General features: G+C 45.7%; 2 protein-coding genes across 3 annotated transcripts in view; one reads left to right on the forward strand and one right to left on the reverse strand.

Annotated features, from left to right (window-relative positions):
- Positions 1–13,688, forward strand: part of XRCC1 (X-ray repair cross complementing 1) — a 28,514-nt gene extending 14,826 nt beyond the window's left edge. The window contains exons 17-18 of one of the 2 annotated variants that reach the window (XM_081334725.1): positions 42–130; positions 13,426–13,688. In XM_081334725.1, coding sequence (XP_081190851.1) covers positions 42–130; positions 13,426–13,444 — 108 coding nt within the window. In that variant the 3' untranslated portion in view covers positions 13,445–13,688. Of the gene's footprint in view, positions 1–41; positions 2,787–13,425 lie in introns of those variants that run through there. The other variant, XM_081334724.1, reaches the window with a different exon arrangement.
- Positions 4,044–12,229, reverse strand: ZNF575 (zinc finger protein 575). Its single transcript, XM_081334726.1, has 3 exons — positions 11,850–12,229; positions 7,351–7,464; positions 4,044–6,585 (listed from the first exon to the last, which is right to left on the reverse strand). The coding sequence occupies exons 1-3, from the start codon at positions 11,920–11,922 to the stop codon at positions 5,888–5,890; spliced, it is 885 nt and encodes a 294-aa protein (XP_081190852.1). The 5' UTR covers positions 11,923–12,229; the 3' UTR covers positions 4,044–5,887.
- Positions 13,689–17,500: the final 3,812 nt, after the last annotated feature.

Consider the following 17,500-nt stretch of genomic DNA (forward strand, 5'->3'; position numbering starts at 1 on the left):
GCTGAGACTATTCATGGTCTCCTTCCTAATTTTGGCTTCAGGCTCTGAACGAGAACCCCAACCTTTCCTTCGTGCGTCCCCGTTGGATCTACAACTGCAATGACCGGCAGAAGCTGATTCCCCACCAGCCGTACGTCGTGGTGCCACGTGTGTAGGAGGATCCCTGCTGGAGTTTGTAGATAATGTATATTCGCCTCTTTGGGGGGGGGGAGTCCTTAGCCTCCTGGGTAGTTGAAGTAGGGCACTCCTGTTGGAGAAATTGCCTTCCTTTTAAGCCCTCCCAACACGGGTGGTTTGGATGGTCTTTGGTTACGTTTTTTTCCCCCACCACCACCCAGTTCCACCAGATCATGTCAGAAGATAAGTCTGCTTTTGCAAAGCAATGCTTTGCTGTGGGCTTTTCTGGAACAGGGCTAGAGTCATCTTCCAGAATGGAGAAGGCGTTCCCTTAAAATTAGAGCCCGGAGTTCAACAAAGGCAAAAGTTAATGTACAGAGACAAATTCACAAATCTTTCCCACGCCTTTGCATTTCTTGCCTTTCTCACTAGTACTGGTGGTCCTCTTTCTCTTCTTTGTCTTCCCAGGGGCATTGTTCTGGCTGAGCATCTTTTCCTCTCCTTATGAAAATGTCTTTCTTCATACACTGAATCCTTACAGCAGCAAACCTGGTTTCCTAGCAGTTAGCTTGGGGGTTTCGCAGTAGGAAAAAAAAACCACACCTGTCCATTTTTAAACCCAGGGTGCTTCCGGTTTCATGATAGTACAGATGGGGGCCTGTCCCATCATTGGCGTAGGTAAACTTTTGTTTGTTCAGCGTACAATCTGCAGACAAAGCCCAGCTCGTTTTTTTAAAAATGCAGAGATTGACGAATAGTATTCCTGCCTTCCATGTGCACGTTTTTTTTTAGAAAACAACAACACCCAGGAAACATGGTATCCCATGATCCTCCCCCCCCCCCAAAAAAAAAATCCTGACTTGTGTTGACAAATGCCCTTTTCTGATTAGAAGTGTTATGTACGGGCTTCGTCAAGTAAATGAACACTTTCCTTGACCAGTTATTCTAAAAGGAGGGTGTTTGGCCTAGATCAGGGGTAGGCAACCTCAGCTCTTTTATGACTCATGGACTTCAACTCCCAGAATTCCTGAGTCAGCTATGCTGACTCAGGAATTCTGGGAGTTGAAGTCCATGAGTCATAAAAGAGCCGAGGTTGCCTACCCCTGGCCTAGATATAAGATGGTAGCAAAGTTGAGAACGGAAGCATTAGAAGAAGCCCAACGATTGCTTAAGCCGTATCACACAGGCTCACGTGGCCGACGTCTTCCTTTCATTTTCAGTGAGTTTTTTCCCCCCAAGTTCCTCTGTAGGAAAACAAGAAACTGCTTTTATTAATTTCACGATGGAATTGTTCGTCTCCGCAGAGCGTTGTTAGGTTTCACAATGAATTGTTTTGCCCACTGGTCTACTATCTTTTTCTCTCTTTATTTTGGAGGGAAAAATATGACACCATTTGGATATGTTCTTTTCAAAGCAGTGTTTCTTAACCTTGGGAACTTTTTAAGATGAGTGAACTTCAACTCTCAGAAGTCCCTAGCCAGCAGAATTCTGGGAGCTGAAGTCCACACATCTTAACATTTTTAAGGTTAAGACCGTTTCAGAATGATATCCCATTCCCAAAAGTCCACGCTCCTCCTCACTTTTCAGTTGCTGTAAACTGGACTCAGGGGGGGGGGGGTGTCTTGTGTTCTTGAATAATCTACCTCGTTTTTACAGCTGATTTCTTTCTTTCCCAGTTCTATATTTGCAATCAAGCCAGCCATTCTACTCTTAGCTCTTACTTCCTTGCTTTAACCACAGGAAAAGTGTTAAATCAGTTGTGGGACTGTTTAACTTGCGATGGGCACTGCAGAATTGGAGACCCATCTCTTGTTGAGACATCTGTCCGTTGAAGTGTAGTAATTATCCTCCAGCAGATTTTTATCCAGATTCCAAGATGGAAGCCAGAGATTTTCCCTGGAGCCTGAATTTTGTTTTTTGTGCTGGAACTCTCAACCATATAAATAGGAGGGAGATACTTGAGGAGGAAGTTCTCCTTCTTACCGCTTTTCTTTTCTTTTCTTTTTAAATCAAGAGGTAGAATAATTTTGGCTGCACATTCATCCCTCTCATCTGTTATCCTGGCAATTCAAAACATGTCCAGATAAGGAGTGGCTAAACTAATGCTCCATTTTGGATGGGAGTGTGCTCAGTTCTTTTCATCTTGAAAGTGGGTTTCCTTGGCACAGATGATGTAGACCTGTCTTCCCCCCAAAAAAAGGACCTAGCAGTTGGTGGACTTCAGTTCCCAGAACGCCCTAGTGATTCTAGTAGTTAACAGAGAATTCTGGGAATGAAAATTGGCAGGTCTTGAAGGGGCCGGGATTGGAGAAGGCTGTTACAGACCATATTCTTGGTCTCAAGAGGATGGGGAGACTTGTGTCAAGAAATTAGCTTTCCGAGCACATTAAAAAGAGTGCAAAAGGAATTTGCATGTGTCTCTTTTAAGAGCTGCTACACTCGGATGCTAAATTGTAAGGAGGAAGGAGTAGCCGTGGCAGCTCAACTAGCTCAATGTTTTACTGCTGCACAGTCCGTGTTCCACTCAAGGGCTTGTTTTCTATGAATTTACACCTTGATTGAGCAGTCGTTCTGAGGTTCTGGCAACGGCGACAAAACTTCACGGGATGTATTCTTGTTCTCCTTTCCTATATCATGTTAAATGTTTTTAATAAAACAAGATGCAAGTCTCCAGGAGATATCTTTTAAGAACTTATCGATACTGCCCGGGAAAGGTAATATTCCTCTGTGACCTCAAAGTAGGGCTCCTATTCTCTTGGTGAGAACGCCTTTAAATATTTTACAAGATTCTGGTGTTTCAGATGACAAGAGGCACTTCTGAAACGGCTTCAAATTCTTCCAGGTGAGGCAACGAAACAAAACTGGGGCAGAAAAGGTTGAAAGTAAAATACTGCACAGTAAGATCTTCCAACCTGTGTACTCTTATTTCCTCTCTGCCCTGGCTTTGTCTTGTTCATATAGTCCCAGATGGATGTTTAAGCAACTTTCAGAAGCTGTACAAACAATAACAGTGTTCAGAAGTAAGCAGAACATACCGTTGATACGTCTTAGGGTTAGGATCAGGGTTTTTTGAGTGTACAGTATATTGCTTTTTTTAAAATAAAACAAGTATAAGTTGAAACTGCTAAGTAAGAGGCCTAAGCTGGAGTGCTCTGGGATTTTTATTATAAGTCAAGGACTAATGCCTTTAGTGTTAAGCATCAGCCAGGAAAGCTGAGAATTTATTAGATCAGATTGTTGTCCACTTAATTAAGCCGAGTATTTCTAGCAAAATGACTCACTCTTTGTAAGCTTCCAAAAAGAGATGGTGCCCTCTGTCTCTGCCTTTGCCATCTGATTTGCAGAAATGGGGCTTGGGGAAATGCAGGTAGTCCTAGGATTTATAACCAGTTGCTTAGTGACTGTTCAAAGTTACGACAGACCCACCCAAAGGAACTCATGACCTGGTTCTGAAGTTCCGATGGCCACTTCTCCCTCCCACCGGGGTCATAGGACCTCATTGTTGGATGTTCGACAACTGACCCGCATTTATGACCATTTCCAGCATCTCATGATCACGTGACCACATTTTACTACTTGTTTTTTTTTTTGCCAAAACCCAGCAGTTTGCTTCTGGCTTTTCTGCAAAAAACACCTCATAGCAAACAATGGATTTGCTTTACAACCGCTACAGGAAAAAAAGGTAACGAATGAGTCTGGCCCTGTGATGACCCAACTTACGAACGTGGGCAGGTTCCATTGTGGACAAGAGGAGTACCTATATAGACCTAGATTCGTTTCTAGATCATGCTAGACCTGCCCTCTGTGACTTGGCTTAAAACCCCAACCTTTCTCACATGGGCCAAGCCTACCTTAATTTCTAAAATGTGCTTGCTTTTATATTTTATTTTATTATTTTCCCCCCAAGAAAAATAAGACAAAAACTCCAGCATCTAACGGAGCTTTACTTTTTTTTTTTTTAAAGTATCGTCTACAAACAGACTAGTCGCACGTACTTCCACCTGCCTTTCACCAAAATCTCAACTGAAACGCCTTCCCTTAATTATGGGGAATCCGTCTGTGCTAGTTTGTGGGGAAGTGGGAAGATACATTACAGGTAGTCCTCGACTTACAACAGTTCGTTTAGCGACTGTTCCAAGTTACAACAGCACTGAAGCAAATGATGTGTGCTTTTTCCACACAACTGTTGCAGCCTCCCCGTGGTCACGTGATCAGAATTCAAATGCTTGGCAAATGACTCATATTTATGACAGTTGCAGTGTGCTGGGGTCGTATCTTTTGAGGCCTCTGACCAGGCAAGTGAATGGGGAAGCCAGATTCACTTGTAACAATCGTGTTACTAACGTTAAGAGCTGTGATTCGCTTAAGGGCTGTGGCAAGAAAGGTCGCAAAATGGGACAAAACTCAACAAATGTCTCGCTTAGCAACCGAAATTTGAGGCTCAATTGTCGTAAGTTGAAGACTACTTGTATTGGATTTTCATAGCGATTGTGTATTCATTGTGGACAGTAGTGAAAGACAGACTTGGGTCTAGAAGAGCATGGGGGAGAAACAGGTGGATAGAAGAATCGCAAGAGGGAACTTAATATTCAACAATGTGGGCAAAATAGAAGCTTCCAGAGTCTTTAGGTATGTGGTACAGTAAACCAAACACACAGGAGTAACAAGGAAGCAGGCTATAAAATTGTGTGTACTACATGGTGAAAATAAAATTATACAGCCCCTTTTAGCCTGAGAAATTCATGTGTAAAATCTGCTTTCTCTGAGTGCTTCTGATGCACTTGCCCACCCTTAACACACCACCCACACTAATCCTGAAGTGACCAGAGGCACCTTTTGATCTACAAACCTGGACAGCATGTGAATTTGCAAAATCAGTTTTCTGCTTCTACAACCCTTTCAACATAAACTGTTGCCTACTCTTTCCTGGAATGTGTGTCTTAAGTGATCCCGCCAGCAGATTTCACCAATTGCCACGTGGTCAGACTCGGCTTTTGTTGTGTAAAAATCAGAGACTTCCTTCTTAAAAGTAGACACAACTCATGCCCAAGGGGATACGATGTGCTCATGCATATTAAACCTCCAATTTCCATGGCCAAAGGCTGACTGGTCAAGGCAGCTGCAACACAGCCCCTGTATAATGCACAATGCAGATACCGCAAGTTTACAGACCCTTGGATTACAGGTGTGCCGAGTTCCACATTCTGACACAAGCATGCACCGGTTGAGCATACAACAAAACTACGCACAGCCACAGACAGAGGCTTCTCCTTTTGTGCAAGGCACATAACAAGATTCCGTTCTGCTGACTGAGGTTCGATGCAGGCGTTCACTTCTCTAAATGTGATTAGTGTGAGAAACTCGACCGTGGTTTTGTTTCCGCTGGCACAGAACTGATGGGGACTATGGAGTGGCAGGATTGTGTTTTGTTAAGACCCAGAAGGTTAAAATGAAGCAAAACGAACCTCAAAGATGTACAAGTCTGCATAACTTAAACAAGGTTGTAGAATAGGCCATGGGGCACTGCAGAAACAAGGCTACTAGGACAGTTTTCAGCACGGTGTGCACAATGTGACCTCTGGAGGGGAGCCTGTCATTTGGCCTTTTGCCATCAAAGCCGAAAACAGAAGTTATGGGTTGCTGGAGGTTACGCTGCTACCCCTGACTTCCACCACAACCTTTCATTATTTACAAAGTTCCCACCACTACCAAGTTTGCAAATTATCCACGTTTCCCCCCCTTGTGCCCTCACAGAGGCCAGTGTTCCTCCTTAGGACCTGTCTCCACTGCTGTGGCTCTTGTCCTGGGCTAAATCATCGCCTACTTCTCCCTCCTCATGCACCCGTTGGTGGAGAGTGAGGTTGCGCAATTGCCGGAAACTCTTGCTGCAGCGCATGCACGGATAAGGCCGTCCCGCTGCGGCGGCTGCATGGATCTGCTGGTGAGCGGCCAGTTTCGAAGGGTAACAGAAACTCTTCCCGCAGCGGCTGCAAGGGTACGGCCGCTGCCCCGTGTGCGTGCGGCGGTGGGCGGCCAGCTTGGAAGGATAGCAGAAGCTCTTGGGGCAATCGGCACATTTGTACGGGCGCTCCGGCGTGTGGATCCACTGGTGGGCGGCCAGCTTGGAGCGGTGTCCGAAGCGCTTGGGGCACAGCGAGCAGGGGAAGGGGCGCTCCCCGGTGTGCGTACGTCGGTGAGCAGCCAACTTGGATGGGTAACTAAAACTCTTGGGACAATCAGGGCATTTGTAGGGGCGCTCGGCGCAGTGAGTCCATTGGTGGGTGGCCAGTTTGGAGCGGTACACGAAACGCTTGCCACAGTCTTTGCACTGATAGGGACGGTCGGAGGGCAGGACAGCCGGAGGGCGCCGCCGGCGGGGACGGGCTGGCTTGGGAGACTCCGTGGCGGATGGGGAAGGCAGAGCCGGGGGCGAAGGTGACTTGGCGTTCTCTTTCAAGGCTTGAGAATCTGGAAGGAAGGGAGAAGAAAAATAAAAAATATAGAGAGAGGATTCCTCACCAAGCGTCCCATTTTCCTGCCTCAAGCTCCTTCTCTTGTCTGCCAGCTATTCTGCAGGTGGAATATAAGCAGTCCTCGTTTAACGACCACTTATCCAGCAACTTGGTCAAAGTTGGCACTGAATGAGAAGGTTTTATGATGGATTCTCGTAGTTGTGGCTGTCGGTGATGACAATTCGGTCATCAGCTTGGCAATCACCTTGCAACCGCAACATCCAAACGATTGGAATTTGGGTGCTTCGCAACTGGCAGTGTTTATGACGGTTGTGGCATCTCTTGGTTGCCATTTGTGACCTTCGCTGCTGGCCCCAGACGAGCAGAGTCAATAGGGAAGCTGGGAGAAGGTCACAAACGGCGATTCGGCGACTGTGGGACGCTGCGACTGTGTAGGATTCGCCTAACGACAGCAATGGGCGACAGCTGGAGCTGCCATCATTAAGTTGATGCAGTCACGTGATGTTGCGCTTTATGACTGTCGCTCAGTGACCAGAGTTCCTAATCCCAATTACAGTCGGTAAGTGAGGATTATCTATACTGGACATTAGGCAGAAGTTCAATGGAGGGATTTTTTTTAAAAAAAGTATTTATTTACTGTTTTATCCAAAAGAATGCACGCAGGGTTTGATTGTGATTTTGGATTTGCACCGTTCGGAGAAACGCAATTCGTGCTGTTTCGGCAAACAATAAATGACCCACATTCTTCACCTTTCCTTACCTGCAACGCTGCTATTCAGCGGGCTGCTCCCCACTCCGTTCTTGCTGTTGCTCACACAGGGCTCTTCCCCCCTTTCCAGCATGAGGACAAGGGTTGGTCGAGTGAGAAGATAAGCTGCAGGCAGGGGGGTTGGGAGGGAAGAGAATAAAATGGGGAGGGGGGAATTGGGGGGGGGAGTCAGGCTCAGTTTTAAACAGCTTTATGCATCCTTTCAAAAAGCAAATCGGCCCTAAGCAAAACAGGCCTTCTTTTACCTCTCCCGTTTGCGCTCATCGGAGAACGACACATGCGTGAAAATTATCTCACTAACTACCAGAAATCCAGCAGAGATGGCAGGTCCTTGCTTAGCAACTGCCTCTTTTAGTGACTCTTTGCACTTTCAACACTGATGGAAAAAGTAACTTTGGGAACAGCCTTCATATTGGCCACCTACTCAGCTTTGTAAAGGTAGTCCTCGACTTACAACTGGTTGCTTAGCAGCCGTGCAGTGTTACAACGCACCCAGTGGTGGGATTCAAATATGGGAACAACCGGTTCTCTGTGTGGATGAAGCTTCCAGAAGTCCATTCTGGGCCTGGGCAACAAAAAAATTAGCTACCGGTTCTGCCGAAGCGGTGCGAACTGGCTGAATCCCATCACTGGATGGACCCTGAAAACGGGACATGTGACACGGATTTGAAGATCTGACATTTACCCCCTCATCCATGCCCTGCAGAATGTGGCCACATTTTGGGCACTCAGGAGAAATAGCCTGCATTTACGACTGCAGCATTCATGTAACCTGACTGGGTCTTAACAATGTTTTTGTTAGAAACTGGTGTTTACTGCTGGTTTCCAGACAAAACAGCCCAAGGGCAAACAATGGGTTTGCTTAGTGACTGCCATACTTGCTTAATGACCACTGCAAAACAAGGGCTCGTAAAATCAGGTGTAGTCATGTAGTTATTCACTTGGCAACCATTGTGACTTTCAGTTGAGACGGTGGGCTCAATTGCGGTTGTAAGTGGAGGATTCCTTGTAAAGCAAAACTAACCATAGCTGTAGTTTTACTTAGCGCCTATTTTGCTATGAGCCACATTGCTGGTCCCAATGGTGGTCACTAAACAAGGGATTATCCCTAGAGAATAAAATATCCTTTGCACACTTTGGACGCCTTGTATTTAACAGAAGTTGATTTTTAAATTTTAATTTTACTCACTGCATAAATAATTGCAGATTGCCAATTTAGGCTATACTGAAACGTTTGACCATGGAAGAAAAGCACAATAAAACACACATAGTGGGGGGAAATATAAGATTCATCGTATCAGGTGAAAATTGTTTATATTGAAATATGATCTATTCCATCATTTGCTTTTTGGGGGGGGAGCAGAAAATAAGAAAACCCAAACTTCCGTATTGTACAGGTAGTCCTTGACTTAGCACCATAATGGAGCCCAAAATTTCTGTTGTTGAGTGAGACATTTCTTAAGTGAGTTTTGCCCCATTTTACAACCTTCCTTGCCACAGTTGCTAAGTGAAGCACTGCCGTTGATAAGTTACCGTGACAAATACAAGCCAGTTGCCAAGTGTCTGGATTTTGATCACGTGACCCTGGGGATGCTGCAAAGTGCGGAACAGAAAAAAGGGTCATAAGTCACTTTTTTCTTCAGTGCCGTTGTAACTTTGAAAGGTCACTAAATGAACTGTTGTAAGTCGAGGACTACCTATAATGCCCTAATAAGCAGGCATATACATAGAATGAAGGCTACTGCTAAGCTTGTAAGCCGCCCTGAGTCTTCGGAGAAGGGCGGGATATAAATGGAATTAAAATAAAAAATAAAATAAAAAAAATAATGCAATTTGGTCCCAAGCAAACTGATCAATCTCCCTTTCTTCGATCACCCGTAACAAATCAACTCGTTTCCTTCTTCCCCTCCTACTTACCCCCCCCAACCACGCCATAACTAACCGTCATGATTACGCATCAGCAGGCAAATCCGTTTGTAAACCTAGCTTAGGTTTGGTATGGAGTCGTCTGGTGGTGTCTAGATTAAACCTCCATTAACCAGCCGCATTTCAATAGCTTGGTTCCCCCAGGGGTTGTCCCTGCATCACAAGACCCTGGGATCCAATTACGGCCGTGATTCTGCTATTGCTCAGCTTGGCATCAGTGTGGAGTTGCCATGGTAACCTGTTTGGAATACAGGCCGGAGAGGAGAAACTAGTCTATTGACAGAGAAATGAGATGGGCTACCAGTGTTCAGCTACGGGATTATGGGCTGCTCTTGAGCAGAGGGAGAGCGGGGGTCAACAAGAAAAATTGGGGCTCGAACAACCCGAGATGAAAGTATTCTCTAGAACTGGAGGGACCCCATTTTCTAAGTCAAAATTGTGCATAGCTGGAAATCTCTCTACATTTCTACCCTGGCATCCACATATGCAGAAGCCATGAAATGTGGACTACAACCCCCAAAATGCCTTGCCGGTGGCCAAGCTGGTGGAAGATGGCCAGAGGATGCTGAAATCCAAAAATCCGGAAGCCTGCTCTTGGACTAGATTGTTTTGAGGTGTCCAGAGAAAACTGCAGATATTGGAATTGCAGTTTCTAGGCAGTAGCTGCAACCTGTCTAGAAATGCGAGGCAGGCTTTAAGGTGCCCAACATCACGACATATCTTCAATTCCACTAAAAGTTTGCTGAAATAAGTAACTTCTGAATATCTCTATGGCTGTCTTCACATAATACTGTCTCTGTGCACAATGTTGCCGAATATACTGATCCATAAGCTAAGGGCCTGGTTTGTATAACTTGCTAAGGAAAGCGTTTGGCAACTTGACAGGTGGACTTCAACTCCCAGAATTGGAGAATCACATACACTGTTGGGGGAATTCTGGGAGTTGAAGTCCACCCGTCTTCAAGCTGCCAAGGTTGAGAAACACCATTGAAGTCCACAGGAGCTCAGTTTTAGCATTCATGTGGATTTTAACACAGTGTCAATTGGAGCTACTAGGTCTTTAAACATGAGCACTTGGCATCTGGCATGTATTTTAAACTGACACAGAATCCAGATTATTTGAATACCATTTGCGGCCTTCCAAACGGCTTCCACCAAACAAATCAATGAGGGAAGTTAAATTCGCTTCATGCAGCGCATGATTCACATAACAATGGCAGTGGCTTGCTTAACAACTGTGGCAAAAAAAGGTTGTAAAACTGGGCATGACTCACCCTAACAAATTCCTTGCTTAGCATTGGAAATTCTGTTCCCAACTGTCATAAATCGAGGACTGCCTTTACTGTATAATACTCAAGGCAGCCCATCATAGCCATAGCTAGCTCACATCTGCAGAGTCAGTCTGCCCCCTTCAAATATTGTTCAGGAGCTTCTTTGTGGGAACCCAGCATGCAGTGCAGAATTTCTCAGCAAATCTGCAAGGAATTGGGATACAGTGGTGGAGGATGGCAGGGCTGAATTCAGAAAAAGGGTATCTATAAATAGGGCTGACCAGAGATACTGTACCCCAGCTCATTCGAGCATTAATCCCCCATAGCCTGCTTGGAAGGGTTGTGTGTTCAAATTCTGGTGCATTCTGGTCAGCGGCTGCTGTGGCAAACCCCCCCCGATGGCGCCAAAATAAGGACACAAGTATTGTATGCAGCCACCCAGAGTGGCTTTGGAGAATGAGATGGGAGGCATATAAATTTAATAAATAACATAATGCAATAAAAGCAAGTGGTGCTTTGGTGCGATTGACATCGCTGGAGTGTCATCGTCTGCCCCCCCAGATGTCCCCGATTCTGGTCCTCCCCACAGCATCATTGCATAATTCACATCCCATTAAATCAGGCCTAAGCCCCGTAAAACAAGAAACAGCCCCACGTCAGCAACCAGGTTCACACTACATAATACACTTCACTCAACCTCTTAAGATGGTGACATTCACCAAGGAGGAAGCTTGGTTAGTTTTAAAACCTCTGGATTTGGTGGCCGAGCGCCTCTTCCTTTCCAACCTGCCTTGCTACAAACCCAGTAAATGGATGAATTTCAGCTCCCCGGGGTTGTGTGTATTGTATGAACAGCTCCTCTCTGGATCTGTCAGGCTGGCAGATCCAGGCCACCTTTCTCGCCTCTCTCTCTTCTCTCTCTCTCTCTCTCTCTCACACACACACACACACACACACACGCCCCTCCTCCAACCCCCGCATCAATATGGCCTGAAATTTGTGCGGGTGTGATACAGATTTGCCCCCCCCCCCCGACCGAAAGCAGTTTTTGCTGCAATGCACCCGAGTTAGAGAAGCCGGCTTGCTTGCAAGCATCAGGGTGGGAGAAGGGCGGACCTCCTCCTCCTCCTCGCTTTCGCCGGCCCGGAGCCCCGCGAAGCCCAGCTGGAGAACGGCCAGGAGGGGGGGGCTTCCAACCCCAGCCTCGCCTGCAGCGGGCATCCTCCTCCTCCCCGCCCACCCCGCATCCCTTCGCCCGCGCCGGCCTTCCCGCGCTCCGCCTCGGCCACTCACCCGCCCGGGAGTCGGCGCTGGCCTCAGGCTGCCTCTGGGGTCTTCCCTTCATGAGCCGATCGCGCCGGGTCATGCTGTCCCCGCGGGGAGCCGGGCGCAGCGCCCCGCCGCATCCCTTCCCGAGCCCGGAGCCCGGCGAGGCGAGGCGCGGCGCAACCCGGCAGCCGCGGGGAGGCTCCGGCGCGCTCGGCCAATCGGCACCTTCCCGTTATTTTCTCTCGGCGGAGGGAGGCAGGCGGGCGATGAGGTAGCCGTGACGGAAGCAGCCTCTGAGGCTGCGTTCACACAACCTGCTTGGAAGCGGGTCAGCCACAGCCAGCTGCGGCTTCTGCTTCTGCACGTCTGGGTAAGATGCTCTCTCTCCTTGGGTGCGTTTCTAGTTTGAGATTTTTTTTTGCCACTCCTTCCTTCCTTCCTCATTCTGTCTGTCTAATAACTCAAGGCAGCAAATACAGGTAGTCCTCGACTTACAACAGTTTTGTTTAGTGAACGTTCGAAGTTACAACGGTGCTGTTAAAAAAGTGACTTTGCGACCATTTTTTTCCACCGTTGGGGCATCCCCAGACGGTCTTGTGATTTGCAGTCAGACGCTGGACAACTGGTTCATAAATGGACAGCTGGTTCGTGTTTACGACGGTCGCAGTGTCTGGGGGTGTGTGCCAGGCGAGTTCCCCTTTTGCAACCTTCTGACAAGCAAAGTCACTGGGGAAACCAGATCCACTTAACAACCGTGTTATTAACTTAACAACCGCAATGATTCACTTAACGGTGGTGGGAAAGGTCACAAAATGGGGCCAAACTCACTTAACAAATGTCTCAGCGACATAAATTTTGGGCTCCAGTGTGGTTGTAAGCCGTGGACTATCTGTATACATAATACCAGGGCTTTTTTGTCATAGAACGCTCAGAACGGAGTTCCAGCACCTTTTTTGGATGGAACCTTGTAGGGTAGGCAAGGCAGGTTGTATGACGTGTGAGTTCCAGCACCTTTTTCTTTTACAAAAAAAGCACTGCATAATACTCCTTCCTCCTCTTTTCCCTACAACTCTGTGAGGTGGGGTTGGGCAGAGAAAGAGGAAGGGTCCCCCAGCTGTTTTTCATGCCTAAAGTGGGATGAGAACTCAAGTTTCCTGGTTTTTAGCCTGGTGCCTCAGTGTACTGTGGTGGTCAGCAAGACATGACCCAGAAACGACATGAAACTGTTGTGTGAACACAGCAAGTTAGCAAGCTAACCATCCCTGCACAAGTCTTTGCTGGCTCTGCAGAAACCAAATCATCATGTTAAATAAACCCTGATGACTAGATCAACAAGCCACATTATGGGCTTAGTCACTGCAGCCTCCTTTCCCAGTTCTCGTTTCAGACAATTCTTAAATCCTATGTTATTTTTCTTCCAACAAAGCCAAAGCCAGCTAATACCAATTTTCTTCCATTTTCTATTTTTCATCCCCCTCACTGCAACCAAAGTTCCTTGGCTGATTGCAAAATTATATCAAACATGCATTTTTACCAATAATGTATGTTTTTGGGTCACGGCTCTGAACTCACTAGTTGGGAATTTTTGTCCCCCATGCAGGAAACCAGAACGGGGGTGACTATAGGATACTGGCTTAAGTTGCAGAATAAGAGGAGCACAGGATTTCATCACGATTTCTTGGAATTAGGCCTCCTAATCACAAAGCTGTGGATCTTCTCCCGACCCCGGCCTTTAGCAATTATGATCACGCTGCTCGGGCCCAGTTCACACAAGATGCTCACTCAACCCCCTTTCTGGGGATTTGCGCAATAATCCAAAACCTAAACTGGCTGGACTGCATTCACGCCCAGCAGACTAAATCGCCCTGGAACTAACCAAGGTTTGCAGCTGGTGCGAATGCAACCCCCGGGGTTTGCTCTCTTTCCAGGTTGTGTGAATGCAGCCTCGGCGTTTGCAGGCGCTTCTGGCCCTCCAAGCTCGCCTGCAATTGTCCACGTGAGCTTTTTTTTAGGATAGCAAGCAAGCGGAAGAAAGGAAGAAAAAACTTATTCAAGTTATGCATTTTTTTTAAAGAATTTTTTTAAAAAAAAAAACAACAACAATGCATGCCAGTTTTTAAAAATCGAGGGCAGAAATGATACGCGGAGGGAAACGTTTAGCAAAGCACGCGAAGCAGCGGCAGCCGCGCAAAAGCCACGCAAGCGAAACAAACGCAGCGATTCTACCTGCGGGGGAGTCAACTGAGCAAACCTCGCGGAGAAAATGTTCGCCTGGACGCAACCATGTTCCGGGATGATTTCCTCCCCCCCCTTCCTTGGCCCTATGGTTTCACCCAATGAAGAGGGGAAAGAAATGACGTCAGACGGCGGCTGGTAAGGGACAAAATTAATCTGATTTGTTTAAGACGCTCAGTCCGCCTCTAGAACTTTTTCCAAGTGTCCCGATCTCGTAGGGCGTTTTCCCCCCCCAAACTGACCCTGAGTTTTAATGGTAATCGGGCAGTCGAAAAACGGAAGCTTTTACCGGGCTTTGCATGGTTCGAAACCCTTTCAGCAATAAACAGTTTGCTAAATAGGGCGTCCTCCTGGATTCACGACTCAGTTTTGAAGATCATATTGGAGTCGTGGCTAGGGGGGCATTTGCCCAGATTCGCCTGGTACACCAGTTGCGCCCCTTTCTAGACCGAGATGCCCTACGTACAGTCACCCACGCACTCGTTACCTCCCGTATAGACTACTGCAATGCTCTCTACATGGGGCTGCCCTTGAAGACCACCCGGAGGCTTCAACTGGTACAGAGTGCAGCTGCACGGGTAGTGATGGGAGCACCCCGATACTCCCATATTACACCCCTCCTGCGTGAGCTGCATTGGCTACCGGTTGCCCTCCGAGTGAGATTTAAGGTGCTGGTTCTTACCTTTAAAGCCCTACATGGCTTAGGCCCAGGATACTTGCAGGACTGTCTGCTACCGGGGACGACTTCCCATCGCCCAGTACGCTCACACATAGAAGGCCTCCTCAGGGTACCGTCAGCTAGGCAATGTCGGCTGGTGACCCCCAGGGGAAGAGCCTTCTCTGTGGGAGCGCCAGCCCTGTAGAACCAGCTCCCCCCTGAGCTTCAGATGGCCCAAGATCTCCAGTCCTTTCGCCGCGGCCTCAAAACACTCCTTTTCCACCTGGCTGACCTAGACTGACAGGGATTTTAATTATATTTACAATTCTAACTTTATTCTTTAATTTATTTTAATTTATTTCAAATTTTATTTTTAATTTACTGTACAGAGACCTTTAAGTTTTGTTGTTGTTAGCCGCCCTGAGTCCCTCGGGAGATAGGGCGGGATATAAATCCCAATAATAATAATAATAATAATAATAATAATAATAATAATAAATAAGAGGGATGAGGGCACTGGAATAATTTTTTTTTAAAAAAAATCATTGTCGGCCACTGGGGATGCAAGAGCGTTTTGATGAAGACTTTTCCCTTTTGCTTTGTAGGAGTGTAGCAAAACTTCAATTTTGTACTCTCAACTTGGCTGGATTCTCTTTTGTCATGCTCGTGTACGTTTCCACGCAAAACAGATTTTTTTTATGGAAAAAGGTATTTACAGTGTGTCAAAACCAACAAAATCTGGTTATAGGATTGCATCATATACTGCCGTGGTGCATGTACAATCTTTCCCAATTTTCCCTCTGGATGAATCACAGAAATGATGCAAATTAGGCTTGTGGGGTTTTCCGAATATTTGCTGTAAAAAAAAAGTCTAGATTTTTTTTGACATTAAAAGGACCCAACATTAAAATGGCGCAATTGACGGAGTTAGGGACTCTTGCATCACCCGTCTCATGACTGCAAAACACAAATTGCACATTGTAGTTGCCTACAGCGCTCTGCCCACCTTAACAGGCAGCTCACTGGAATTCCCAATAGCATCCCTGAGAAAAAGGCAAACTGTTGTAATATCACATAACTGAAATTGGCACTTCTTTGCCCTATGGAAGAATGGGGTTTGTACAAAGAAACTGCATGCAGTAACTTGTAAAAGCCAGTTTGGTCTAATGACAAAGGAACCAGCCTAGAAGCCCATCTCACAAGGCTGTTGTTATGGAGAAAAATAGGAGGAAGAAGGAATATTGTGTGTGTTTGCTACCTTGAATTACTTACAAAGAAATAAAGGTGAGATAAAAATCTAATAAATAAAATTATCCTTAAGGTTATTGGAGGCTTGTCACAGTTAAGTGCTAATTGCTGCCATTTCAGCACCCTCTCCTCACCCCAAGGACAAGATGGCAGCTGCAACCATACAATCAAAGCCCTGACCCCTTTTAATTCTCTAAGTATTAGAAGGCAATTGAGAAGCAGTCCGCTACTCAGGTTGGTTTTGTTCTCAGCTTTCTTGCCATTGTACATTTGAGCTTTTGTATTGTATTTTTAGCCATTGTTTTTGAAACTTTTTTTTTATTAAAGAGTTTTACAGATACATTTTAAACATAAAAAACATAAAAACCCATCCCCCCACCCAATTCCCCCTCCCTATCCCTCCCCCCCCACTTCCCAGAGCAAATACAGGGTAATGACCCTAACAATCTTAAACTATAATATGCAAACTATAATAACACTTTAAGTCCTATCGCACTTTAATTCTCCTTAAGAATAACTAAATAATAAAACTTTTTTTTATTAATATGCATTTGTGTTGTACAGTCCCCAGAGTCACATGGCCTGAGTTGAATTACCTTGTAACTCTTGAAATAAATAAATGTATTAGTATGACAGGGTAGGACTTCAACTGTGCAGTTGCAACTGCCATGTTGACTTTTTCAATGTCCTTGCCACCCACTACATGCAATGCCCAGGTGCCAAGACTTCTTATCGATGACCCTGACTCCCCTGGCTTAGCTAATATCGATATTGTAATGTGGGGAAGTGGGGATAATGAGTGGGAAAGCACAATGGTAGTCACTACGTTTCGGTATTCAGAGAAATGCAAGATGCGAAGGACAGTTATGCTCCCTTCTGCATGTTCTTTATATCAGTTTATATATCTTTCCTACCGAAAGATCCATATCATCAAAAAACTCTAGGGAGAACAGAAAAGTCCATAGTTTTACAGAATGACCCATGAATTGAAGAAGTGTAGCTAAATAAAAATGGGCCATATAAAATAGATTTCTATTTTTTTATGCTTTGCCTTGCTTTTCAAACTTATTTTGGAGCTAAGGCCATTGATAAAACATTTGAAGAGAGGCGAAGTATATGGGTGAATAAATAACGTAATTCATGAACTCATAAAAGTCACACCCATGTTTATTATCCAGGGTTTTACTCCAGCAATGTGAATTTTTGGGCTTCACATGATTTCTGAGGTCAACAGAACAGCAGTTCTTATCACATATGCTATCTTAGGTCAATACAGTATGTTCAACCCAGTTGCCTAGTTTCTAATTCAGAATATCATATGAGTCAACCAGTGGACTAAGGAGAATTCAGAGAGAGGAAAAAAAATCTTAAGACTTTATGCAATGGGGGGGAGTCTTTGTGAATTGATATGTTTACTCAAGGAAGGCAGTTTAAAAAAGAAAATTTATATCTTTATTCAAAAAAGGCATATACGTGACTCTAAGCTAGAGTTCTGTGGCAGTTGGCTTAAATCAAGACTGTCAGAATAATTTAT

This window comes from Vipera berus (assembly GCF_964194415.1).
Source record: "Vipera berus genome assembly, chromosome: 9".
Classification (NCBI taxonomy): Eukaryota; Metazoa; Chordata; class Lepidosauria; order Squamata; family Viperidae; genus Vipera; species Vipera berus.